Source organism: Anomalospiza imberbis, chromosome 16, assembly GCF_031753505.1.
Source record: "Anomalospiza imberbis isolate Cuckoo-Finch-1a 21T00152 chromosome 16, ASM3175350v1, whole genome shotgun sequence".
Taxonomy (NCBI): Eukaryota; Metazoa; Chordata; class Aves; order Passeriformes; family Viduidae; genus Anomalospiza; species Anomalospiza imberbis.
The window spans coordinates 15,280,771-15,305,857 of NC_089696.1; the positions used below are offsets into that span (position 1 = coordinate 15,280,771).

The following is a 25,087-nucleotide window of genomic DNA, read 5'->3' on the forward strand; positions in this document are numbered from 1 at the left end:
GCAGGTGGCTCTGTGCATTTCCCAAATCCTAATTCTAGGGGAAATTTGGAGTTCACTCTGCCCTGGGCAGGGGAAAGAGCTCTGGAGCCTGGGCTGGGCTCTGCCCCTTTGGGATCCCTCTGTGCACTGCTTGGGCAGGCAGGAAAACAAACCTCAACGTGTGCCCAAGGGCACTTTGCACATTTCCAGGGGTTTGGGGGCTTCTGCAGCTCTTGGTAGCCCAAATTTCCTACCAAAAAAATGCACCTGGATGGAAATTTGACCCCTTGTTCATTAAAACTGCCCAAGTTCCATTGTTACCTTGACATTTTGGGTGGATTTTTTTGGTTATTTATTATATTGATTTGGGGTTGGATTTTGTAAAGGGCTTGGTTTTTTTGTTGTTTTTTTGTTTGTTTTTTTTTTTTTTTTTTTTTGGTTTGGTTTGGTTTGGTTTCTTTGGGTATTTTTATTTTGGGGTTTTTTATTGGCTATTTGGGTCCTGTTTCTTGGGGGGGGGGGGGGGTTGAGTTTTTTTGGCTTTGAGGTTTTTTTGCCTCCTTGGGTTTTTTGCTTTAGGTTTATTTTGTTGGGGGATTGGGTTTTTGGATTTTTTGGGAGGTTGATATTTTAGGAAGCTGAGGATTTTGGCGAGGGTTTATGTTTTTTTTTTTTTTTTTTTAGGAAGTTGAGGGACTTTGGGGATTGAGGTTTTTTTAGGATGTTGAGAGGGTGTTGGGGGTGGGATTTTTTTGGAGTTGAGAGGGGTTTGGGGGAGTTTAGGGGTTTTTAGGAAGTTGAGGGATTTTGGGGATTTAGAGTTTTTTTGTGGAGTTGAGATTTTCCTTTGAGTGTCGGGTTTTTGGTTTGGGGTTTCTTTTTGAGGTTTGAATTTTTGCCTTGGGGTTGGACTGGGCCAGGCTGAGCTTCCTCCAGATCCCCCCATCCCAGAACCCCAAAAAGGGAGTGGGAACAGATTTAGGGCAGGTCCCCTTCCAGCCTGGATTTCTCCCCCTTGGCACAGAAAATCTGGGAAGTGCTTCTTTCCTGTAAGCAAACACTTCTCCATTATTGATCCCTGCTGAATTTTAATGCCTTGGAGCAACCCTATGGATCCTTTAGGTAATGATTTAATCTTTTATGGATGAGAAAAAACCTTTTCTGGAGCTCTGCCCTTCCCTTTGGGCCTGGAGTGGTCCTGAAGGAAGGCTGAGCTCTGCTCCAGGTGAAATGGAGAGGAGCAGAGCTCATGAAAAATGGAAAAGTGGCCTCTGGAGCAGGAAATGGGGCCCTGGAGCTGCCTCGTCCCAGTGCTGGAGCAGACACAGCTCTGCTGCTTCAGCAGGGCTGCCAGGCAGGGAGCAGAGCTGCAGGGAAGTGACATTTCACCTGGAAAAATGGTGACATTTCACCTGGAAAAAAAAAAAAAAAAGGTGGATTTCACCTGGAAAAAGAAAAAAAGGGTGGATTTCACCTGGAAAACTGTGAATTTCACCTGGAAAATTGTGAATTTAAGGGCTTTCCCTAAAGTCTGGAGTGGGAATGTCCTCCCCAGCTCCAGGGAGGCTGTCCCTGCCTTCCCTGGGGGCAGCAGTGTCACCTGTGCTGGCTCTGGGCAGCACCAAGGGGCTCCCAGGGACCCTCCTCATCCACCAATTGCTCGCATTTCTAATTAATTGCTCTCATTTCTAATTAATTGTCTCCAATCTCTTCCCTTACTCCCAGTGCAGTGAATAGAAACCCACCCTGAGCATTTTTAAGGAACATTTCCAGCCCTTCACCCTCACCCAGCAGCTTCCTGCTGCTGCAGTCTGTGCTTGGTGCCTGATCTCCAGGAAAACCCTCTGGAACTGGGGCCTGCACATTCCTGGGATGGCCCAGGCAGGAGGGAGCTGGGAAGGGGCTCAGCCTGGAGAAAAGGGGGATCCCAAAAGGAGAAGCTTTGCAGCAGGGCACTCCCCAAACTTCCCTCACTTTTCTTTTTTTTTTTTTTTTTTCCCCACATTTTCCCCCGCTTTTTGATTTTCCCCTCACGACAAGAGAGATGTGGAGGGGCTGGAGAATTCCTGAGGAAGCTGGGAAGTTCAGCCTGGAGAAAAGGGGGATCAGGGGGAATTTCTGGCTCTGCACAGCTCCTGCCAAGAGGGGACAGCCGCGGGGTCGGGCTCTGCTCCAGGGGACAGGGACAGGAGGAGAGAGACAGCTTCCCTAGGGTTGGATATTTGGGAAAGTTCCTTCATGGAAGAGCTGGAAGGGGCTGCCCGGGGCAGGGACATCCCCGGGAGTGCTGGGGACAGGAGTGAGCGTGGGCTCTGGGGCAGTGGCCAGGCAGGGATCAATTAAAGGTTGGATTGGGGGATCGTGGAAGGAATTTTCCAACCTGAGCCTCCCCTGGCCCAGCCTGAGGCTGTTCCCTCTCCTGTGCTTGTCACCCCCCGGCTGTCCCCTCCTGTCAGGGACTTGTGCAGAGCCAAAAATTCCCCCGATCCCCTTTTTCTCCAGGCTGAGCCCCTTCCCAGCTCCCTCAGCCCCTCCTGGGGTTCCAGCCCCTTTTCCCTGCCCTTGGCCCTAAATAATGTGGGGACAGCTCTGAGGAGCGGGACTGAGTCCCTGCCCAGCTCCCTGGCATCACAGGGACTTTTCCAGCTGCTCTCCCAGCCGGAAATGCCGGGATTTAATCCCAGGACTGTGGAAATGCCGGGTTAACAGATGGCTGAGCTCAGAGCTCAGCGTCCTTCATCTGCAAAATCCGGGGGGGCTGCACCCCAGATCCCTGGAATCACACCCTGCTCCTGCCTGGATCATGGGATTCACCCCAAATCCCTGGAATCACACTCTGCTCCTGCCTGGAGCATGGGATGCACCCCAAATCCCTGGAATCACACCCTGCTGCCTGGGGCATGGGATTCACCCCAAATCCCTGGAATCACACCCTGCTCCTGCCTGGAGCAGCTCCCGGAGGATGGGATGGACCCCAAAATCCCAGGCAGGAGCTGGCTTCCCGGGACAGAGCAGGATTCCCGGGATGGGGCTGCACTCCCTGGATGGAGCAGGATGCCCGAGATGGGGCTGCATTCCCGGGATGGGGCTGCATTCCCGGGATGGGGCTGCATTCCCGGGATGGGGCAGGGTTCCCGAGATGGAGCAGGGTTCCCGGGATGCGGCTGCTTTCCCGGGATGGGGCAGGGTTCCCGGGATGGAGCAGGGTTCCCGGGATGTGGCTGCATTCCCGGGATGGAGCAGGGTTCCCGGGATGTGGCTGCATTCCCGGGATGGAGCAGGGTTCCCGGGATGGAGCAGGATGCCCGGGATGGAGCAGGGTTCCCGGGATGGGGCTGCTTTCCCGGGATGGAGCTGCTTTCCCGGGATGGAGCAGGGTTCCCGGGATGGAGCAGGGTTCCCGGGGCGGAGCAGGATGCCCGGGATGGAGCAGGGTTCCCGGGATGGAGCAGGATTCCCGGTATGGGGCTGCATTCCCGGGACGGAGCAGGGTTCCCGGGGCGGAGCAGGATGCCCGGGATGGAGCAGGATGCCCGGGATGGAGCTGCTCTCCCTGGTGCCGGTGGCTCCTGCATCCCCGTCCCGCGGGGATTTCGCCGTTCGGGCCGAGCGTTCCCGGGAGAGCCCGCAGGGCCGGGCCGGCTCCGGGGGAACCGGGGCGGCTCCGGGGGAACCGGGGCGGCTCCGGGGGAGCCGGGGCGGCTCCGGGGGAGCCGGGGCTGCGGGGAGCCCGGGCAGCAGCGCAGCACAGAGAGCACGCAGCGCTTCCCAGCTTATTCCCGGGAATATTTCCCGTCCGGCTCCTGCAGCATGCCTCCTTCAGGGAGCCTTTCTTTAGATTTATACTTTTATTTGATACTTATAGTTTTATTTTTATATTTTAAATTTGGTCTATTTATGATAATAATTTAAATTTTCTTTTCTTTTTTCTATTTTTATTTTTCTATTTTTAATTTCTATTTCTATCCTTATATTTTTGTATTTCATCTTTTTATTTTTCTATTTTAAACATTTGGTTTTATTTTTATGCAACATTTTATATAATGACGTGCTAATCATACATGTTTATATAATTATATAAATTTTATTTAATATTAATTACTATATAATTATAATGTATCAAATATATATTATATATTATATATAATTATTATATATAATTATTATATATAAGATAATAATTATATATTTATTATATAATTATTATATAATTATATAATATATAATTTTATATTATATATAATGCATATAATAATATATTTTATTTATTATATAGTATATAAATATAAATATATATACTTATAATTATATTATGTATAATTATATATATATTGTATTATTGTTATGCTATATAATGTAATTTTATAACATAATATATTTAATATATTTTAAATATATACTATATAATATAATATATAATTATTATAATAATTTTATATTAATGTATAATACTATTAAATAATCTAGTATTTTTTTCTCTTTTATATTTTATATATTTAATTCTTATATTTAAAATAAGGTTTAGATTGGTCAGGTGGCTCTGAGCATTCCCGAGATCCTAATTCTGGGGGGAATTTGGAGTATATTAAATATAAATTTTTATATTTATATCTATTTATGGATTTTTTTTATATATACACACATAAATGTAGGCATGCACGTATATGTGTGCATATCTAAGTATTTCTATGCATTAAAAATTCTCCATAATACATCAAAGATATTAAATCTGATCTGGAAACTGTATCCTATCTACATAAACACATATGTGTAATGTGAATTTATTTTCCACTGCAATTTGATTAAAATTAAAATATAGATTGGATTTTTTATATAATTTGGTATGTGTTAATATATATATATATATACACACTCTTGTCTTTCTGTATATGTTTATATAAGTATATATATATGTATATATAAGTATATATATATAACATTATTTATTTTTTATTATATATTTTATATTTTTTATTATAGATAAAACCTTAGCCCTGGAGGGTCTTTAAGGTTCCTACCAACCCAAACCACTCCATGATTCTCTTTTATATATATATTTAAAATTAAATATATGTATATATATTCTGCTAGATCATACTATATATTTATACTATTATTTATTCCATCATATATTTCTATAATATTATTTTTCTATTATATATTTTATTTTTAATGTTATTTATTTAACCAGATTTAGAGATTATTATATTATATTATATTATATTATATTATATTATAATTTTTTTAAATGTATATTGTAATATAGGGGTTTTTTATTACTTTTTATTTATATTTCACCCTCATCTCATGCCTCCCCCGGGGAATTCGCTCCCTCAGGAACGAGGGACTGGCTTCAGCCCCCGTTCTTTGCGTGGGCCCAGCCCAGGCGTGATGCAGAGACACAAAATCCAATATGCAATCCAAATTTAAATCCATATTTAATATTAATCCGATGGTAAATCCATACTTATACGATTTTTATTTCTAGAAATATTCGGTATTTGTTCCCCTGGGCCAGGATCTGGGTGCGCTTTGCTTTGTGCCAGCCTTGGTTGGGCTTTTTTTAAGCAACAGCTTTTAGCCCAAGTTTATTTTTAATGGCTTGACGACGGCGGGGGGGTCACACCTCTGGTTTTCCATTGAATATTTTGGCTTTAATCAGCTCCGACTGTTCCGGGGGCTTTTCCTTCCCCATAAATCCCTCATCAATGATTTTGGTTATCGATGACGCTGCCCTTTCACCCGCCAGATGTTCCGGCCCAGCTGCTCACTCCTGCCGGTTATCCTTCTTTTGTTTTCCACTTTTCTATTCATTCCCAGCCTCTCCAACTCCTCCAGCGCCCGGGAAGGGGGAAAAGCCACAAAATCCAGGGGGGAGCAGCGCGGGAGAGCCGGGGAGGGATGAAGGAAAGGATGCGGGAAGGGATCCGAGCAGGGATGCGGGCAGGGATCGGGGCAGGGATGCGGGAAGGGATCGGGGCAGGGATGCGGGAAGGGATCGGGACAGGGATGCGGGAATGGATCGGGACAGGGATGCGGGAAGGGATCGGGACAGGGATGCGAGCAGGGATCGGGACAGGGATCCGAGCAGGGATCAGGGATGCGGGAAAGGATCGGGGCAGGGATACGGGCAGGGATCGGGACAGGGATGCGGGAAAGGATCGGGGCAGGGATACGGGCAGGGATCGGGACAGGGATGCGGGCAGGGATCCGAGCAGGGATCAGGACAGGGATGCGGGCAGGGATCCGAGCAGGGATGCGGGAAGGGATCGGGGCAGGGATCCGAGCAGGGATCGGGGCAGGGATGCGGGCAGGGATCCGAGCAGGGATGCGGGAAGGGATCCGAGCAGGGATCGGGGCAGGGTTGCGGGCAGGGATCGGGATCCAGGGCCTCCCTGGGGATGTCCCCCACTCATCCCCTCCTCCCTGGGTCCCTCAGGACCGGGGGGCAGCCGGGATAACCCCAATTCCGGAGCCTGGCCGGGTACCAGGAGGCGCCTCCATCCCGGGCGCTCCAGCGGAGCCAAATCCCCCGGGAGCGGCGGGGGGAGGACGCTGCCGTGATCCGGCTCCTGCCGCACCAGCCGAGCATTAATAGATTATCCCGAGCATTTGGGATCGCCGGGAGCCAGGGGAGCGCTGCGGGAGGAGCACGGGCAAGGCCAGGGCTGCAGACGCGGCCCCATTTCTCTGCTGCCGGCATTCCCAAGCCAGGTGGGAGCGGGAGGCGCTGGGGATGTGCGGGATCGGGAGGAGCGGGAGGCACCCCCGGGGCGGGGAAGGGGCTGATCCCGCTCCCAAACTGGGATGGAGTGGGGCTGGGATGGAGCTGTGCCCGCGGGAGGGTCTCACCCTCCCGGCACCCCCAGCCCTTCCCTGCCCGTTCTCCCGGAGCTGGGGCACCCCTGGGGTTCACGGCCCCGGGGCTGGGGCTGGGCTTGGGGACAGGGGAATGTCTCCACCAGGTTTTGGGGTGGCACGGGGGCCACCCCGCTGTGGGCACTGCTCGAGCCCCCCCCCCACCTCCCCCACTGCTGTGCCTCAGTTTCCCCATCACACCCATCCTCCCCCAGGGTCACTGCTGGGGGACAATGGGGTGCAGGGGGCAGAGAGGTTTGTTTTGCTCCCCAAATCTCTGCTGGCCGCCCCCTGAGCCGTTTCCAGTGCTCTTTAGGCAACCCCAAATGCCTCCTGGTCCCTTCAGAGCCATGGCCAGGCAGGAAAAGGACAAACAGCCCCTTCCCAAACAGCCTCGGGCTGCTCCTTGCTGCTCCCCACCCAAATTTCAGTCAAATCTGCCTCAGTCCCTGCGTTTTGCATGAGAAGGGCACTGGCAGCCTTTGCCCCAACCAAAACAACCCCAAAAGCTCCTGGAGCCCTTGGCTGCTCCTCGGTGGGCTTGGAAACCTCCCCCGGAGCCTGGGACACGCTGTCCCCATCCCGGGGGAGCCTTTGGGGTGCAACTGAGGGATCAGGGCAGGACAAGTCACCAAAATCCCCGTTCCCAGCCCAACGGAGCCCTCGGAGAGCGCGATGGACGAGTGGGATCTCCCACAATGGAAAAAAGAGGTGGAAAGCCTCAAGTACCAGCTGGCCTACAAGAGGGAGATGTCCTCCAAGACCATACCTGAGTGAGTGGGGTTTCCCTTTCCCTTTTCCTTTTCTTTCCCCTTTCCCCTTTCCCCTTCCCTTTTTTCCCCATCCCAGTGCCCCCAAGAGCAGAACCCACCCCCCTTTTCCCCCCCTCAGCTCCCCGGGGACTCCCAAATAAGATTTTTCCCTTTCTGGGTCTCCAAGCCCAGGAGCAGAACACCCCCGGTGTCCCCGAGCCCTTTCCAGCTGCCCAAGCTCTGCTGGTGCCGGGATGTGGTGGCACCTCCTGACCCCGGGGTGTCCCTGGCAGCCCCCAAGGTGCAGATCCCCCCTTCCCAGAGCTTTGCAAAGCTCGACACCCTTCAAATCACGGATGGCTCCGTTCCCTGCCTGCTTTGTCACAGAGCTGGGGACACCCCCAGGATGCCCCCACCAGAGCAGGATTTACCCCGAGCCCCCCAAATCCCCCCTTCTGCTGCCCTGACCCCCCTGGGGCTGTGCCCACCCTCCCTCCCTCCCCTCTCTGCAGGTTCGTGAAGTGGATCGAGGATGGAATTCCCGAGGATCCCTTCCTGAACCCGGAGCTGATGAAGAACAACCCCTGGGTGGAGAAAGGCAAATGCATCATCCTCTGAGGCTCCCGCTGCAGGACGGAGTTTGCATTCCTCAGCTCCAGTTCCAACACAGAGCCCGAACAAAAGCCCTGCCCTCTCCTCCTTTCCTCTCTTGTAGTTGTAGAAGGGGTTTTAGAAATGGGGGGAACACGGGGAAATGCCCCAGGATGGGCAGCCTGGGGGGACGAGCAGCAAACGTTGCTCCAGGGGCGTGCTGCAGCTTCATCTCACACTTCTGCCACCCAAAAAAGGCAGACTTTTGCAACTTGTAAAGAAGCTTTTTATAAAACCCCCCATTTTTAGTGCTTTTAGATACTTTTGTACACTGTAGGATATTGTTTCAAAGCAAACCAGGCAGAATATGGCACCTCGAGGTTTAGGAGTGAAATAAACAGAGCAATACTTCACTACTGATTTTTTTAGATACATTTCTTTCTTTTCAAACAAAATAAGTGGGTAATAAAAAACACTACCCCAAGATGATGGCCACACAGCCCATCCATGGGCTGGAAAGCCAAAGGCAGCTGATCCCTGCAGCCGCAGCTCCAGAGGTGCCCCTAGAGCAGGTCCCTGATGTAAAGGTTCCTCCTGACAGCGTTGGAGAAGCCCTCGTTGAAGCGGAACCAGACGTCGCTCCTGCCCACGGCCTTGCCCATCTGCAGCTCCAGGGATTCCTCCTTGGAAACCCGAGGGGCTGCAGGAGGAAAATCCACTTTAAAACCAGGCAGGAAACCTTCAGCTCATCAGCTGTGCCCTGCCTGCAGAGGGAGGATGTGGGGAGGGTCGGGAAGGGCAGAGCTGGTGCTCCCAAAACCTGGATGCTGCAACCAAAAATTCACCCCAACTTCCCTTTGGATGGGGCCAGAATCCATGGATGTGCCCACAGGAACTCCCTGCCAGCTGGGCTGGGGACAGTTTGTCCCTGCTGCTGTCCCCTGGGATGGGGCTGAGGGACAGGAGCCCCCTTTTGGGAATGGGGAGAGCGCCCGGTGGCACCCAGGGCCACCCTGTCCCTGTGCCACCCACCTGGGGCTGGAGCCACCCTGTCCCTGTGCCACCCACCTGGGGCTGAAGCCACCCTGTCCCTGTGCCACCCACCTGGGGCTGGAGCCACCCTGTCCCTGTGCCACCCACCTGGGGCTGGAGCCACCCTGTCCCTGTGCCACCCACCTGGGGCTGGAGCCACCGTGTCCCTGTGCCACCCACCTGGGGCTGGAGCCACCCTGTCCCTGTGCCACCCACCTGGGGCTGGAGCCACCCTGTCCCTGTGCCACCCAGGCACTTCTGAGGCTGCCCCATCCCTGTGCCACTCACCCAGAGCTCAGGGACACTTTGTCCCTGTGTCACCTGCCCTGTGTCACCTACCCGGGGCCGTGGCTGCCTCTTTCTTCTGGAGTGGCCTCCCAAAAAAGTCCAGTTCAGGCTGTGGGAAGCAAAAAGCAGGAGTGGGGTTGGCTCTGGGGCACCTGCACTTCCAGCTGCTGCTCAGAGAGGGACAAAACCACGGCAAGGTCGTCCCTGGGCAAGGCTCAGCCACCCCAAGGCTCTTCTGAGCACAGCAGGAGCCAAATGCAAACCCTGCAGGAAGGGCCAGGAGCCTGGGAATGCAAACAGCATCCAAATTTGGGGGAAAGACAAAATGTGAGGCTCAGGTGGGGTTTTATATCCAGGAAAGGGCTGGCAGCTGAGCCCTGGAGAGGGGCAGTGCCAGGGAAGGATCCCAGCTCCTCTTGCAGCCCAGGGATGCCCAGGGTGGGATCATTCCAGAGCAGCTTTTCCAACTGCTTTCCCACAGAGCCCAAATCCAGCTCTTTCAGCCCAAATTCCCACAGCTCCTCCCCTCCCCCAGCCCTGAAAACTTCCTGGGACACATCCAAAATGTCACCCAGCTCCAATTCACGCCGATCCCAGCGATGCCTTTACGGGACACACAGAGCTGAGCCGGGCTATTATAGGAACCTGGACTAAAAATCCAAATTCCAGTGGAGCCAGGGAAGGCCTGGCAGCCCAGGAAAGAGCTGGTGGGAAGTGGGGCAGGCACTGGGGCAGGAAGTGGGGCAGGAACTGGGGCCTGACCTTGTCCTGCAGCGCTGCTCTCCTCACGATGTGCTCCAGGCGCTGCTGGTGGTTGGGGGTCCCCGCTGGCTCCGCGTCCCCTCGCTCCTCCCCGAGGCCATTCCCGGGATCCTGTGGGGAGGACAGAGCTGAGCCAGGCTCCCCTCGGGGTGTCTGAGCCCCAGGCTTGGGCTCTGAGCACCTGTCACCCCCTTGGCCCCCATCCCACCCAGGTCAGGTTGCAACATCCCAAGGATTTTTCCATCATTTTCTGCCTCGTGGGATCAGCCCCAGCTGAAGCCCCTTTCCCTGGGATTTCACATCTGTACCATGTAAACAAGGAGCCTTCAGAGATGTTTTTGCAGCTTCTCTTTGTCCCACACATCTCCCAGGAGCCCTTCTCCTGCTCCAAGGGGCTCCCAGGGATTAATTACCCCGCTGGTACCAGGGCAGGGCAGGCATCAGCTACACCCAGGATGTTTCTCCACCTTTTCTACCCCTTCCCATCTTTTCCTGCCTCCAGGAGAGTGGGCAGAGCCAGTCTGCTGCTCCTGGGGGCTTCGGGACCTCTGGAAGTGGCAGCAGCCAGGGAAGGGGAGGCAGGGAAGAGTTCACCTTCCACATGGCCAGGTACAAACAGCAGCCAAAAACTCCCACCTAAAAAATTCCCACCTCCTCACACCCCTCACTGGACAGTGGAAGGGTTCAAAGCTCGAACTCCCTCCAGAATTCCTGCAAAAAGCTGAGCCCTGCAGCCCAGCCCAGCTGTGCAGGGAAACAGCTGCAGCCAGGGGGGTTAATCCTGGATTTCCACTCAGCAGCCAAAGCCAGCTTTGGGACAAACACATCCCCGGGGATTTCCTCCACATCCACAGCCCTGCCAGCCCTTTGGGAATGCCCACCTGGGCCAGGTTCCTTGCCTCTGTCCTCCTCATCTTCTCCAGCTCGATCTCCCTGGCAATGAGCTGCTTGGCCTGGTAGCTGAGCTGCCTGCGGGCCGGCAGCTCCGGGAAGCGGCACACGGCCTCCACATTCCTGCAGCACGGGAAAACAGGGGATCAGCCCCAAAAACCAGCCAGCTCTGTGCAGCCTGCGAGCCCCAGCACCTCCCAGCCCTGCCCCGTGGCTGGTTCCTCAGTTTCCCCCCCGTGTGGGAATGGCAGGAGGGATTAGAGGGGTTTAATCCTGGCTCGAAAGCAAAAAGAGGAGATTGGAGCTGTGCTGGACAGATTGCCCTGAAAAGCTCAGGGGCACAGCACAACCTTCAGAGCCACCCCCAGGTGCCCCTCGGGACAGGCTGAATGGGAATCCAGCCAGGAGCAGGAGTTTGGGATCATCAGAGCAGCTGGATTCTTAATGAGGCTGGGGCACCACGTCTGGAGTGAGGCCTGCTTCAGTTTCCCCAGCACTGAGGAGCCACCAGTCCCTCTGCCAGCTCTGAAAATTTCATATTTATCCACTTTTTTTTTTTTTTTTGCTATTTATCCACTACTTTTTTGCTATTTATCCACTATTTACCCACTACTTATCCACTATTTATCTAATATTTATCCACTATTTATTCACTATTTAGTCAATATTTACCCACTATTTATCCACTATTATTGCCCCTAAAATAAGAAGAACAAAGCCCTGAGTCAGGTGGCTCTGCAGTCATTCAGGAATCAGTTGTCAAACCAACGCCTTAGAAAGGTTTAAGGAAATAAACCCCAGGTTTTGCTGACGACGTCAGATTTGTTTGCCAGAGAGACGCTGGGACACAGCTGCCAGGTGCCACAGGGATGTGCCCAGGTGGGTCAGCCCTGTCCTGCCACCTCCTGGGGATGGAGCAAAGCCAAAAGTCCCAACTCCTTCCTGAGCATCATCACAGAATCCTGGCATGGTTTGGGCTGGGAGGGATCTTCAAACCATCCAGCTCCAACCCCGACACCTTCCCCTTGCTCCAATTCCCATCCAGCCTGGCCTTGGACACTTGCAGGGATGGGGCAGCCCCAGCTGCTCTGGGAATTCTATTCCAGGGCCTCCCCCTCTCCCAGGGAAGGATTCTGACTCCCACTCCCCCTGGCCAGCCCCGGCACTCACGGATCCAGCTTGAAGACGTACTGGCCCTCGGGCAGGCGCTCCTGCAGGTAGGTGAGGTTGTAGGTGAGCATGGTGCTGATGAGCTCAGCCAGCTGCTGCTTCTCCTTCAGGCTGTAGAGCTGCGTGTTCACCTGGCCAGGGGACAACAGAGAACATGGAAACCCAAGCAGCCCAAGCGTGGGGTTTGTTTCTGGGTGAGGAAGGACCCAGATCAAGTGTAGCTCCCTCTCAGGGACACACAAGACAGACCCTCTCCTGGGTGGGGGTGACTCCGAGAGCTCCCCAAAGCTCTGCTCAGCCCAGCCCAGCCCAGGTGGGGCCCAGGACCCCTCCACACAGTCGGGCACCTCAACACCCTGCCCCCAGCTTCTGCAGCAGCTGCGACACCAAACCCAGCCCGGATTTGGGACAGAAATCCAGGCTAGCTCATCGGGGTGGGGTTCGCAGAGGGCTCCCAGCAGCCAGACAGGGCTGCAGCAGGGCCAGGGGCTGGGGACACTCACGGGCCGCAGTCTGGGGGCGATGATGTCCAGCAGCAGGCACAGCACGTCCAGCACCAGCGCCTGCTGCCCCGCACGGCTGCGGGCGCCGGGCGCGATCCCCGACACCATGGACAGCACCAGGTTCTGCATCTGGCTCAGCTTGGCCACGGCCTGGGGACAGCACGGGGAGCGTCCCTCAGGCAGTGTCCCCGCAGGGACAGAGCTGTGGCAGGCTGCCCGCGGGCCCTGCCGCACTTGCCTCGGGCTGGCTGCTGGGGTAGGCCAGCCGGGGGACGGCGGCGGCCGCGAAGAGCAGGTGGAAAGCCACGGGCAGGAAGGGCAGGTAGCGCAGCAGCTGGAAGCTCTGCCCCTGCAGCACGGCCCGGCCCAGCAGGTCGGAGAAGCCCAGCCACTCCAGGGCCAGGCACACGGAGCCCAGGCTGGAATCCCGCACCTTCATGTTCAGGAAGTTCTCAAACAGGCCCTGGAAGCGGGCGTGGGATCAGGTGGAGCCCAGCTGGCTGGGGGTCTGAGCTTCCCACTCCAGCCCCCCGGCTGCTCTCACCTGGGCCAGCTTCTCCTGCTCTCCCGAGGAGATGGAGAGGTGCAGGATGTAGTGGAAGCGGTGGGAGGAGGAACTGAAGCCCCCTGAGCCCCCAGGGTGGGACAGGTCCTCGTCCCCCAGCAGGAGCTGGGCAGGCAAAGAGGGGTCCATTCCTATCCTGTGCCTGGGGGAGCCCAAAGGGAAGAGCTGAGGGTTTCCCAGTGCTGGAGGAATATTTGGATCCTTGGAAACGGGACTAGAGGCACTGGAGGAATATTTGGATCCTTGGAAACGGGACTAGAGGCAATGCCAGTGCTGAATTATTGGGGGCTAAGTGGAGTGGTAGCAAAGCATCTGGAATGGCTTTATACCAAGAGGAAAGGTTAAGAAGGAAAATCCCCTGGGAGGGCGAGCAGGCCCTGGCACAGAGTGCCCAGAGCAGCTGTGGCTGCCCCTGGATCCCTGGCAGTGCCCAAGGCCAGGCTGGACAGGGCTTGGGGCAGGGAAGGTGTCCCTGCCATGGCAGGGGTGGCACTGGATGGGCTTTAAGGTCCCTTCCACCCCAAACCATTCCAGGATTCTATGATGGACACAAATCCCCTCAAGAAGCTGCTCTCCAGGACCTCACAGGTCCCATGCAGCCTTCCTTGAACACTTCCAGGGATGGGGCAGCCACAGCTTCTCTGGGAAATGGGAATACCACCCCCCAAGCACGCAAGAGATGTAAAAACCCCCTCCTTCTACCTCTGGGGCCTGGGGAGCTGGAAGATCTCTTGCCAGATGGAGAAGAGCCCCTTGTTCTGGTCCTTCAGGCCAATCCTCATGGTCTGCACCATCTGCACACTCAGCTCCTTCTGCCCTCGGCCGTGCAGGAACTGCAGCAGGAGCCAGGGGATGGAGGGGATGGGGATCCCGAAACCCCTGGAACAGCTGGACACAGCCACCCCCCTCTTCCTCCACGTGTAGGGTTCAAAACACCCCAGGGCGATGTTTCAGGAAGGGACTTCTGTCCCCTCTGTCCCCGTGGGAGCCTGGAGCTGCAGCACCAGCGTGTCCCCAAGGCCATCCCCGTGTCCTGATGGCCATCCCCTGCCCCCAGAGCCATCCCCATGTCCCCAAATCCATGCCTGTGTCCTGATGGCCATCCCCTGCCCCCAGAGCCATCCCCATGTCCCCAAGGCCATCCCCATGTCCTGATGGCCATCCCCTGCCCCCAGAGTCCCCATGTCCACAGGGCCATGCCCACGTCCCCAAATCCATCCCCGTGTCCTGATGGCCATGCCCATGTCCCCAAGGCCATGCCCACGTCCCCAGAGCCATCCTTGTGACCCCAGCACCTTCCCAGTGTCCCCAGGGCCCTGGCAGTGTCCTGATAGCCATCCCCATGTCCCCAGGGCTCTCCCCGTGTCCCCAGGGCCATCCCCATGTCCCCAGCACCTGCAGGGTGTTGATGCAGGAGCGGATGTCGCTGTCGGTTTTCTCGCAGAGCGCCAGCAGCGCGCCCGTGTCCGCCCGCATTCCCTGCCGGAGCGCGATCTGCGGGACAGGACAGGGCTCAGCGGGGAGGGGACACCGAGCTGCGGGGACAGGGGACACCGAGCCGCGGGGACAGGGGACCCTGGGAGAGCCCCGACCTCGCTGAGGCGCTGGGCGAGCCGGGAGGGAGCGGTGCGGGGGAAGCTGAGCAGGAAGGATTGCTGCCGGAGCGGGCGCAGCGCGGGCACGAACCTGGGGGAGGGAAACACGGGGGGTTCAGACAACCCAGCACGGAATTTCCTTCTCAGTCCTGGAATTATTTAGGTTGGGAAAGACCTCCCAGAGTGTTGAGTCCAACAGTTCCCCCAGCACTGCCAGGTCACCACGAAATGATGTCCCCAAGTGCCACATCCACACAGCTCTGAAATCCTCTCAGGGATGGGGACTCCACCACTGCCCTGAGCGGCCTGGCGCAACCAATGGCTGCCCTTTCCATGAAGGAATTTTCCCAAATACCCAATCTAAACTTTCCCTGGCCCAGCCTGAGGCTGTTCCCTCTCCTCCTGTCCCTGTTCCTTGGGAGCAGAGCCCGACCCCCCCGGCTGTCCCCTCCTGTCAGGAGCTGTGCAGAGCCACAAGGTCCCACCTGAGCCTCCTTTTCTCCAGGCTGAGCCCCTTCCCAGCTCCCTCAGGAATTTTCCAGCCCCTTCCCAGCTCCATTCCCTTCCCTGCACAAGCTTCAGCCCCTCCATGTGAGGGGCCCAAACCAATGCCAGGACTTGAGGAGCTGCACTCAAACACAGACACTCCCAGCAGCCACCTCCTGTCTGGGGGCAGGGTTTGGTGTCCCTGTCCCCCCTCCACGGGCAGGTGACACTCACTGGTCATTGCAGATGCAGATGATGGGCCGGAGCAGGAGCCCCCCCTCGCGCCGCCGCCGCCGCCCCGCGCCCGCCTCGCCCTCGCCGTCCTTCCGCTGGATGATGGCCAGCAGGACGTTGATGGAGGCCTGGGGGAAACAAGGATGGGAGGGATGGGTTCTTGCTCGTGGAACGCTGGAGGAGCTGTTGATGGGGTAATGTTTGAGGGGCTGGTGCCCACGGGGTCGGTGCAGGCGCCCCGGGCTCACCGCGGGCGCGCCGTCGATCTCGTCGATGATGAGGCAGTTGGGCCTCTCGTGGGAGCCCAGCACCGACCTCATCTGGGTGGCAGCTTCAATGCGGGTCTGGAACACCTCGGGGCTGCGGTCATCGCTGCGAGGGGACACGGCGACAGCTGACCTCGGGGGTGGGGACACTGCCAGCATCACCCCTGGGACAGCATCACCTCCACAGCAGCATCACCCCTGGGACAGCATCACCTCCAGAACAGCATCACCCCTGACACAGCATCACCTCCAGACCAGCATCACCTCCAGAACAGCATCACCTCCACAGCAGCATCACCCCCGGGACAGCATCACCTCCAGAACAGCATCACCCCTGACACAGCATCACCTCCAGAACAGCATCACCATCACCTCCAGCATCACCCCTGGGACAGCATCACCTCCAGAACAGCATCACCTCCACAGCAGCATCACCATCACCTCCAGCATCACCCCTGACACAGCATCACCTCCAGAACAGCATCACCCCTGACACAGCATCACCTCCACAGCAGCATCACCCCTGACACAGCATCACCTCCAGAACAGCATCACCCCTGACACAGCATCACCTCCACAGCAGCATCACCCCTGGGACAGCATCACCCCTGGGACAGCATCACCTCCACAGCAGCATCACCCCTGGGACAGCATCACCTCCAGAACAGCATCACCTCCACACCACCATCACCCCTGGGACAGCATCACCTCCACACCACCATCACCTCTACAGCACCATCACCTCCATAATAGCATCACCATCACCTCCAGAACAGCATCACCCCCAGGCCACTATCATCTCCAGCATCACCTCTGCCACAGTATCACCTGCCCCCTTTTGTGGGCAGGGCATGGGCTCACCTGGCCCTCAGGGGCTCACCTGGCCCTCAGGGGCTCACCTGGCATTCATCTCCACGGCGTTGTACCCCGCGTGCCTGGCGATGACGTGGGCCAGCGTGGTCTTGCCCAGGCCAGGGGGCCCACAGAGCAGGGCCACCTGTGGCACAGAAAGGAGGTCACCCCTGGAGGGCTTCCTCCTTGGAGGGGACAACGCTGCTCCTCAGCTGGTGGCAGCACAGGGAGCCACAGCCAGGTCCCCTCCTGCTCACCTTGTGTTTGGGTCTCTTGTGCTGGTCCAGCTCGGCCTCCAGCATCTCCTCGGTGAGCTGGACCTTGGTTTTCCACTTGTTGGGATGCTCCTTGGGATGGCTGAGTGGGGGATGAGCTGCAGGGCTGGGCTTGGGCTTCTTGCCAGCCTTGTCCTTGCCGAACACCACCGTGTCCCACAGCTTGAGCCACTTCAGCAGGCAGCGGTTGGTGTACTGCAGGAAAGCAGGAAAATCCCTGGAACCTGGGAAAAATCCAGCTTGGGGCAGAGGAAGGCTCTCCTTCATGGAGGAGGCTGTCAGGGCTCCACCTGGCAGCTCCCTGGGAAAAAGTGGAAACGTTTCCCTTCCCAGCTCAGCCCCCATCCCTCAGGGAAACCCTGGCTAAGTCCCACCAGCCCCATCCCTGCTGGCCCTGCTCTCTCTTGGCTCAACTCAGCAATTCCCAGCCTCTCCAATTCCCTACAAAACTGCTAACATTCCCCAGAAAAATTCAAAATAGCCAACAATTTCTGGTTAAAATCCTCCCTATCTTTTTTGTCTCGTTTTGGTCACGTTCCATAGTTTCTTCTGCCAGAACATCCCCAGTCTCCTGTGCAAACCTGCCACCCCAAGCTCTCAGGACTCAGGCAGAGCAGCACAGACACAGCCCCCCAGCCACTGCTTCCAAAGGCAATTCCTGATGCCATGGCATTAAGGAAGAGCTGCAGAGGTGCTGACCCCACCCCTCCCAAGCCCCGCCGTGTCCCAGCACCTCACATCATCACTGAGCAGCTCCATGTAGCGCTGGGGGGTGAACTTGTCCACCCAGAGGCAGTGGGATGCCGACTCCTCCTGGGCTGCTGGAGCCGTGTCCATGCTGGGATCTGGGCTCTCAGTGCTGGGCTCGCTCCCCAGGCAACTGCAGCGTGGAATTAATTTACCCCAAAGCACCCCAGGAGTCAGGGCAGGGTGGGAATTCCACCCAGACTCCCCAAGCCGGGGGTGATGAGGACAAAAAGGCTCCTCTGCTTGCAGGTCCTCCAAAATTTGATCCTGAAGGAGCAGCTGGGAGGCAAATCCAGCAGCGTGGCAGGGACTGGGGAGGGATTTCATCCCAACATCTCACCTGTTTATGATCTCCGTCAGCTGCTGGGAGGCCTCCAGAACCTGCCTGCGACGCTTGAGCAAAACAGAGAGGGGTCAGAGACACCCCGCAGTCCATGGCTGGGGGGCAGGAATTTGGGAGCCAGCCCTGTGGCCAGCAGGGGTGGCAGGGACAGAGGGGAAGGTCAGGGACATGTGGTACCTCCTGATCCACCTGCTCCTTCAGGTAGGAGAAGGGCACCCCCAGCAAGTGGAGCGGCCTGCGAGCGTTCCAGCCCAGGGAATCCGGGAGCTGCAAGGACACAGCACAACCAGCCCCGTCCTGAGCCACCTGGAGGCCACAGAGGAGCAAACCCGACCTGCAGATCCCTCCTCACCTCCAGCCCTGTCCCGCAGGGATCATCCCTCAGCACCAGGAAAACCCTGGTGCCCTGGGCAGACGTCACGTTGATGTAATCCTGCAGGATGGGGGGTCTCCTCAGGACCCTCTTCTTTTCCAAGGGTGGTGTGGTCTGCAGGGGGATCATTCCACTCATCTCCAGATGGTTCGAGCTGGAAAACCCCAAATTCCTTCAGCAGGGGCAGGGCCCTTCCCCTCTCTCCTGTTAAAAATGGGGTGCAGGGTGCCCAACCTGGTATTGTGGGGAGCCAGAGGTGCCTCTGGGCCACCATCCCAGGAGACATCCGGAGCCATCTCATCGTCCGCACCGAAATCGAGCTTCTTAACAGCTTCCAGGCGCTGCCGCTTCGCCTTCGGGGCTGGAGCAAGCGGAGAGCGTCACCGATGGACGGTGGTACCCAGGGGATGCTCCAGCAGCCGGCACCGCCCGGGGCGGGCGGCCAGGGGCCAGCAGCACCCGGGCAACCGGGTCAAACCTACTGCGGGGTTCGGCTGCAGCCGGGGACACGGCGGGGACACGGTCCCGGTCCCTCTTCTTGGCGCCGGTGCCCCCGGGAGAATCCCCGGGGATGTCGGGCTCCTCCGGCGGCTGCCTCTTGCCCCTGAACTGGGATGCTTTGGGGCCGGTGGGTGGGGACGGCTCATCTGTGAGAGGATTCAGACCACGGTGCCGGTCACCGGAGGGGACCCGCGGCGGGACGGGCACACGCGGGCGCGCAAAGCACGGTCCCGCCCGCTCCCTCCCTCCGCCGCCTCCCGTCCCGGCGCCGCAGCAGCGCCCACCTCCCAGCTCGGCCAGCACCTCCAGCTCGTCGGCGAAGCGCTCGTAGAAGCCGTCCTCGGGCCCGGCCTCGGTGCCCGCCATGGCCCGCGCCCGCCCCGCCGCCACCGGGCCCGCGCCCGCCGCGCTTCCGCCCGCGCGCGCCGCGGGGCCGGCGCTGATTGGGCGCGGCGCGCGCGGGCGGAGGCGGGGCCGGCGCTGATTGGACGCGACGTGAGCGCTGCCGGGAGGCGCTGCGGGAGCGGCCGGGGCCGGGGCCGGGGCGGCGGCGCTGCGGAGCCCCCAGCCGGGGCCGGGGCCGGGGCCGGGGCCGCGGCACCTCCGCCCTGCCCGGGTCACTTCTGCCCTGCCCGGGGTCCTCTCCGCCGCGCGTGTCCCCGCCCGGCGTCCTCTGTCCCCTCCCCTCTGTCCCGTGCCCTCCGGCGCTCGCGGCCGGGCTGCAGCGAGGAGCGGGGCGAGGCCGATCGCCGCCGCCGGGATGGGCAGAGCCAGCGCCGCGCGGCTGCGGGGCCTCCGCGCGTGACAGCGGGGCGGGGATGGGCCTGCCACGCGTGGCGCCAGGGCGTCCCGGGACAGCGGGACAGCGGCGGAGCCGTGCGCCGTGACCGCGGCATGGCGGCGGCTGGAGCGCTGCCGTAGCATCGGCCCCGCGGTGGGACCTGCGTCCGCGTGGTGTGACCCGGTGAGGCTGGGGGACAGGCAGGGTGACAGCAGCGTTGCAGGTGACACTGGTACCTCGGCAGCACCGGTGCATCTCCATTCCCTGCTGGGGTATCCCACCTGCAAGCCCTGCTCCCCGCCCGTCCCGTGTGTCCCGGGCCGCTGTGCCCGTCCCGGGATGCCCATCCCGCAGCTGGCGGTTCCTCATCCCGATTCCCCCTCGCTCTCTCTGCCCCGCAGGGTGCCGGCCATGGAGCCGGGCAGCATCGACAACCTGTCCATCCTGTACCAGAGCTCCGACTTCATCGTGGTCAACAAGCACTGGGACCTGCGCATCGACAGCAAGATGTGGTACGAGACGCTGACCCTGCAGAGCCAGCTCAAGCACCGCTTCCCCGAGCTGGCCGACCCCGACACCTACTATGGCTTCAGGTGAGCACCTGGGCACCGAGCCCCACTCTGCCCTCGGCTGGGGACACTCCTGAGATGCCCAGGATGCTCCTTTACCCCCGTGTCCTTCCCAGGTTCTGCCACCAGCTGGATTTCTCCACCAGCGGGGCCCTGTGTGTGGCACTCAACAAAGCGGCGGCGGGAAGTGCCTACAAGTGCTTCAAGGAGCGCCTGGTGACCAAAGCCTACCTGGCCCTGGTGAGCCCTCCCTGCCACCTCCTGCCTTGGCCTTTTGGTGTTCCTGAACACCTCTGCCCTGAGGGAAAGCTGAGGGGGTTGGGGGTGTTCAGATGGAGAAGAGAAAGATTCAGAGTTAGAGCCTAAAGGAGCTCAAAGAGAGCTGGAGAAGGGATTTGGACACTGGCATGGAGGGACAGGACACAGGGAATGGCTTCCTACTGCCAGAGGGTGAAGTTAGGTTGGATATTAGGAAGGAATTCCAGCACAGGGTGCCCAAAGAAGCTGTGGCTGCCCCATCCCTGGAAGTGTCCAAGGCCAGCTTGGATGGGGCTGGGAGCAACGTGGAAGGTGTCCCTGCCCCCGACAAGGAGTTGGGCTTGGGGAAGTGATGGGCTTTAAGGTCCTTCCAACCCCACCCTTTCTGTGATTGCATGATTCCTGTCATGGGAGGTGGGTGAGGAGCAGGTGCCAGGGCTCCGTTTGCACGTTCCTGCCCCCAGGTGAGGGGCCACGTGAGCCAGAGCCGGATGACGATCCACTACGCCATCGGGAAGAACACCACGGAGGGCATGACCCACATGATGTGCATCGAGGGCACAGAGGGTGAGCAGCCCCATCCCCTGCTCTGCCCACACCCCCAGGGATGCGCTGGGGCATCACAAACCCCCTCTGGATCTCCTTGCAGGCTGTGAGAATCCCAAGCCGTGCCAGTCAGAGCTGATCGTGCTGGAACACGGATCCTACAGCGGAGACCCCGTCACCAAAGTGCTGCTGCAGCCACTGACAGGTGGGGACAGGGGCAGCTCTGATGTGGAGCAGAGCCTGGAAAGGGATGAGGAAAGCTGAGAACTGCAGTGCTCAGGGGGACAAATGCCATTAGGTGTATTGTCACCATGCCCTGAAGGAGAGATTCAGGAATTTCCTGTCCCTGATTCCCCCTCTCCCCCCAGGGAGGACTCACCAGCTCCGGGTTCACTGCAGCGCCATCGGCCACCCCATCGTGGGGGACTTCACCTACAGCCACAGGCAGGACAGCAATCCCTACAGGATGATGCTCCACGCCTACTACCTGCGCATTCCCACCGGCAAGGAGCTGATCGAGGTGTGCGCGCCCGACCCCTTCGTCACTGCCATGGACAGCAACTGGGTGCCCCAGCACGTCACCCAGCGGCTGGAGGATGTCATCCAGGAGCTCAAGGACAAGGGGACACAGAAGGAGGAGGAGGAGGAGGAGAGCCGGGAAGCTGCCAGAGAGGAGGGAGCAGGGGGCGAGGGCAGGAGGGAGGAGACGGAGGAGCAGCGGGCGCGGTGCGAGCAGTGGTTGGCTGAGTGGGCTCTGGAGTGAGCACTAAGCACATCCCTGCATTTCCAGCTCCAGCCTTGTCCCAGCGGGTCCCCACGGAGCCCAGCGCTGCCTCCACACCTGCACTCCCTCTGTGGCTTCCCTCACTCCCGGGGCTGGCATCAGGTGGATTTTAGGAGCGGTTGAGGTGGGGTTATTTTGTAATGCCCATCATCCATCTGGTCACGGGATGTCCCTTTCCCAATCCTGGGCCTCAGCAGCAGAGTCAGTGTCACATTCCAGCTTAGAGTGACCCCAAAGCTTTCCGTCCCTGTCCTGGGGCTCGGGCACAGCTGGGCACTGCCTTTGCCATGGACATTCCCACAGCCTCTCCATGCCTGGATGCAGAATTGCAGCCCAGCACAGGGAGGGGAGTGCTGGGTGCAGCTCCAGTGTCCCTGTGCCCCATTCCCATTCCTCCCAGCTGCTGTGTCATGTGGGAGGTGGGAGACTGGGGGCTGGAGCACATTCTGGGGACACTGATAGTCCCCCAGTCATGGGGTGTCCTGTGAAACTGGACTGGGGTGGGCATGGAAAGGTCCCTGCCCCTCGCCCCCTCCCTCCCTCAGCCTACCTGGGCGGTTTTTAAAGGTTTGGTGAAGGTGAAGAAGTTGATACCAATGGATTTTAAACTTTTTTCAATTTTCTAGGAAGAGAACCTAGTCTTTTAGGGTTTGTAAAATACGGGTGGTCTCAGGAATGAGGTATTTTTAGTATTTCTGTGGTCAGAGAGCCAGCAGCCCAAAGCTTTTTTTGATGGATTTTATTATTCCTTCTACTAGCACTGCCTTTCCTGCTTATATCCCTGCTGAGACAGGTCAGAGGACACAAGTCCCTTTCTGCTCACCCACATGAGGAGGGATCAGTGTCCTGTGTAGGTCCCATGGGGTGGCTCCTGCCTGGCAGGTTTCCAGAGGGTCCTGCAGGCAGGTCCTTCGGCTGGGCAGTTTGGGAAAGCTCTGGAACAGTAGGAAAAGGATAAAGGTGAAAGAAGGGCTGATAATTGATGGGAAGAGCAGGCAGGAGTTCAGCTTTGACAGATGCCAAGAAATTTCCTTGGAAGTGCCCTTGCTTTGCTGGTCATCCTGCTTCGCTTTCCCCTCCCCTGCTCATCCTCTGCAGCCCTTGGGGGACATTTGGAAATGAGGAGAGCAGGACAGCTGGGGAGGGACAGCTGGAGCCACACAGCCCCATCCCAGGGCTTTCAAGGACCACGTCAGCACATGCCCAGAGTTGTTGTCACCTCACCAGCCCCATCCCATTAAAAACACACCTGATGGGGTTCACACAGTTGATATTCCCACCCCAAACGAGAATTAAAACGTCACAGCCCTCTCCTTGTGGATAAACACACCCTGCAAGTCACCAAAATCCCCAGGGTGGGAGGGGAAGAGCTGGATCACCTGTCCCACGTGTCCCTTTCTGGTGTGGCTTGGTGCCGCCACTGCAGGGTGGGGATGGCCTGAGGTGCCAGCCCTGGGCACTGAGCGGGCACGGTGGGCTCAGGGCTGGTGCCCGAGGGCTCGGGAGGGCTGGAGGAGCAGGAGCCCGTTGTCCTTCCTGCCAGGCTCGGTGGCCGGGAGGGGCTGGCCAGGTGCCGCAGCTGGGCAGGAACACAGGGAACCTGTTTGCCAAAGATTGGAGGGGTGACTCGCACGGGAGGTGCTGGAAAGTGACAGCGGGGATTCGCACGTCACAGGGGGGACCCAGCCTTGCCCGCGCCGGGAGCGGTCCCTGCTGGGAACACGGCCGGGACGAGGGCTGGGGACATGGGGACATGGATGGGGCTGGCACCCCGAGCCCGCTGTGTTTGCGTCGAGGAGCCCCCACAGCCCGCCCCAGCCTTTGTGTGCTGCTTGTCCCCAGCGCCACAGATAAAAGGGAATTTTCCTTACCCTGCACAGGGAGTTCTCCAGGCGCCATTCCCGGCTGCGTTCCAGGGCAATGTCCCCGTCCTGTCCCGGGGCTGCGGCTCCTCCAGTGCCCTGGGGTTGTGCTGTGGCTCTGATGTCCCGTGCACTCCGCAGTTGCAGTTTCGGTGTATTTGCTGTATTAAACGTGTCTGCCCTTCACTGTCCGCTCTCTATCCATCCCGCTCTCCCGGGGGCTTCCAGCAATGAGGGGAATGAGGCCGGACCGGCCCCGCGGGAGCGGCCCCGGGGCTGCGACCCGGCCGACCTGTTGTGTGAGGGAGGATTGAGTGTGAGAGGATTGGTGTGTGGGCTGCGGGATTGGTGTGTGACAGGATTGTTTTGTGAGGGAGAGGATTGGGAGAGGGGCAGGATGGCTGTGTGAGCTGGGGGATGGCTGTGAGCTGTGGGATTGTTGTGTGAGCTGTGGGATGGCTGTGTGAGCTATAGGATTGTTGTGTGAGCTGTAGGATTGTTGTGTGAGCTGGGGGATGGCTGTGTGAGCTATAGGATGGCTGTGTGAGCTGGGGGATGGCTGTGTGAGCTGGGGGATGGCTGTGTGAGCTGGGGGATGGTTGTGTTAGCTGTGGGATGGCTGAGTGAGCTATAGGATTGTTGTGTGAGCTGTAGGATGGCTGTGTGAGCTGGGGGATGGTTGTGTGAGCTGTGGGATGGTTGTGTGAGCTGTGGGATTGTTGTGTGAGCTGTAGGATTGTTGTGTGAGCTGTGGGATTGTTGTGTGAGCTGTGGGATGGCTGTGTGAGCTGTGGGATGGCTGTGTGAGCTGTGGGATTGTTGTGTGAGCTGTGGGATTGTTGTGTGAGCTGTGGGATGGCTGTGTGAGCTGGGGGATGGCTGTGTGAGCTGTGGGATGGCTGTGTGAGCTGTGGGATGGCTGTGTGAGCTATAGGATTGTTGTGTGAGCTGGGGGATGGCTGTGTGAGCTGTAGGATGGCTGTGTGAGCTGTGGGATGGCTGTGTGAGCTGGGGGATTGTTGTGTGAGCTGTGGGATGGCTGTGTGAGCTGTAGGATTGTTGTGTGAGCTGTGGGATGGCTGTGTGAGCTGTGGGATGGCTGTGTGAGCTGTGGGATGGCTGTGTGAGCTGGGGGATTGTTGTGTGAGCTGTAGGATGGCTGTGTGAGCTGTAGGATTGTTGTGTGAACTGTGGGATGGCTGTGTGAGCTATAGGATTGTTGTG

The 25,087-nt window shown here is 57.8% G+C and overlaps 3 protein-coding genes across 3 annotated transcripts; 2 read left to right on the top strand and 1 right to left on the bottom strand.

Annotated features, from left to right (window-relative positions):
- Positions 1-6,581: 6,581 nt before the first annotated feature.
- On the top strand, positions 6,582-8,598 carry GNG13 (G protein subunit gamma 13). Its single transcript, XM_068206350.1, has 3 exons — positions 6,582-6,693; positions 7,488-7,610; positions 8,102-8,598. Exons 2-3 carry the CDS (start codon positions 7,513-7,515, stop codon positions 8,205-8,207), a joined length of 204 nt encoding a protein of 67 aa, XP_068062451.1. The 5' UTR covers positions 6,582-6,693; positions 7,488-7,512; the 3' UTR covers positions 8,208-8,598.
- A 145-nt stretch (positions 8,599-8,743) lies between these two features.
- CHTF18 (chromosome transmission fidelity factor 18) lies at positions 8,744-19,433 on the bottom strand. Its single transcript, XM_068207266.1, has 22 exons — positions 19,348-19,433; positions 19,045-19,209; positions 18,797-18,923; positions 18,542-18,716; positions 18,367-18,456; positions 18,187-18,239; positions 17,838-17,979; positions 17,082-17,294; positions 16,872-16,969; positions 15,955-16,078; positions 15,707-15,834; positions 14,984-15,077; positions 14,787-14,885; positions 14,094-14,224; positions 13,371-13,533; positions 13,065-13,289; positions 12,827-12,976; positions 12,324-12,454; positions 11,144-11,276; positions 10,263-10,373; positions 9,552-9,609; positions 8,744-8,880 (listed from the first exon to the last, which is right to left on the bottom strand). Exons 1-22 carry the CDS (start codon positions 19,427-19,429, stop codon positions 8,744-8,746), a joined length of 2,829 nt encoding a protein of 942 aa, XP_068063367.1. The 5' UTR covers positions 19,430-19,433.
- A 778-nt stretch (positions 19,434-20,211) lies between these two features.
- RPUSD1 (RNA pseudouridine synthase domain containing 1) lies at positions 20,212-23,126 on the top strand. The gene is made up of 5 exons (XM_068207267.1): positions 20,212-20,437; positions 20,530-20,653; positions 21,136-21,238; positions 21,321-21,422; positions 21,586-23,126. The coding sequence occupies exons 1-5, from the start codon at positions 20,256-20,258 to the stop codon at positions 21,978-21,980; spliced, it is 906 nt and encodes a 301-aa protein (XP_068063368.1). The 5' UTR covers positions 20,212-20,255; the 3' UTR covers positions 21,981-23,126.
- The last annotated feature ends 1,961 nt before the right edge of the window (positions 23,127-25,087 follow it).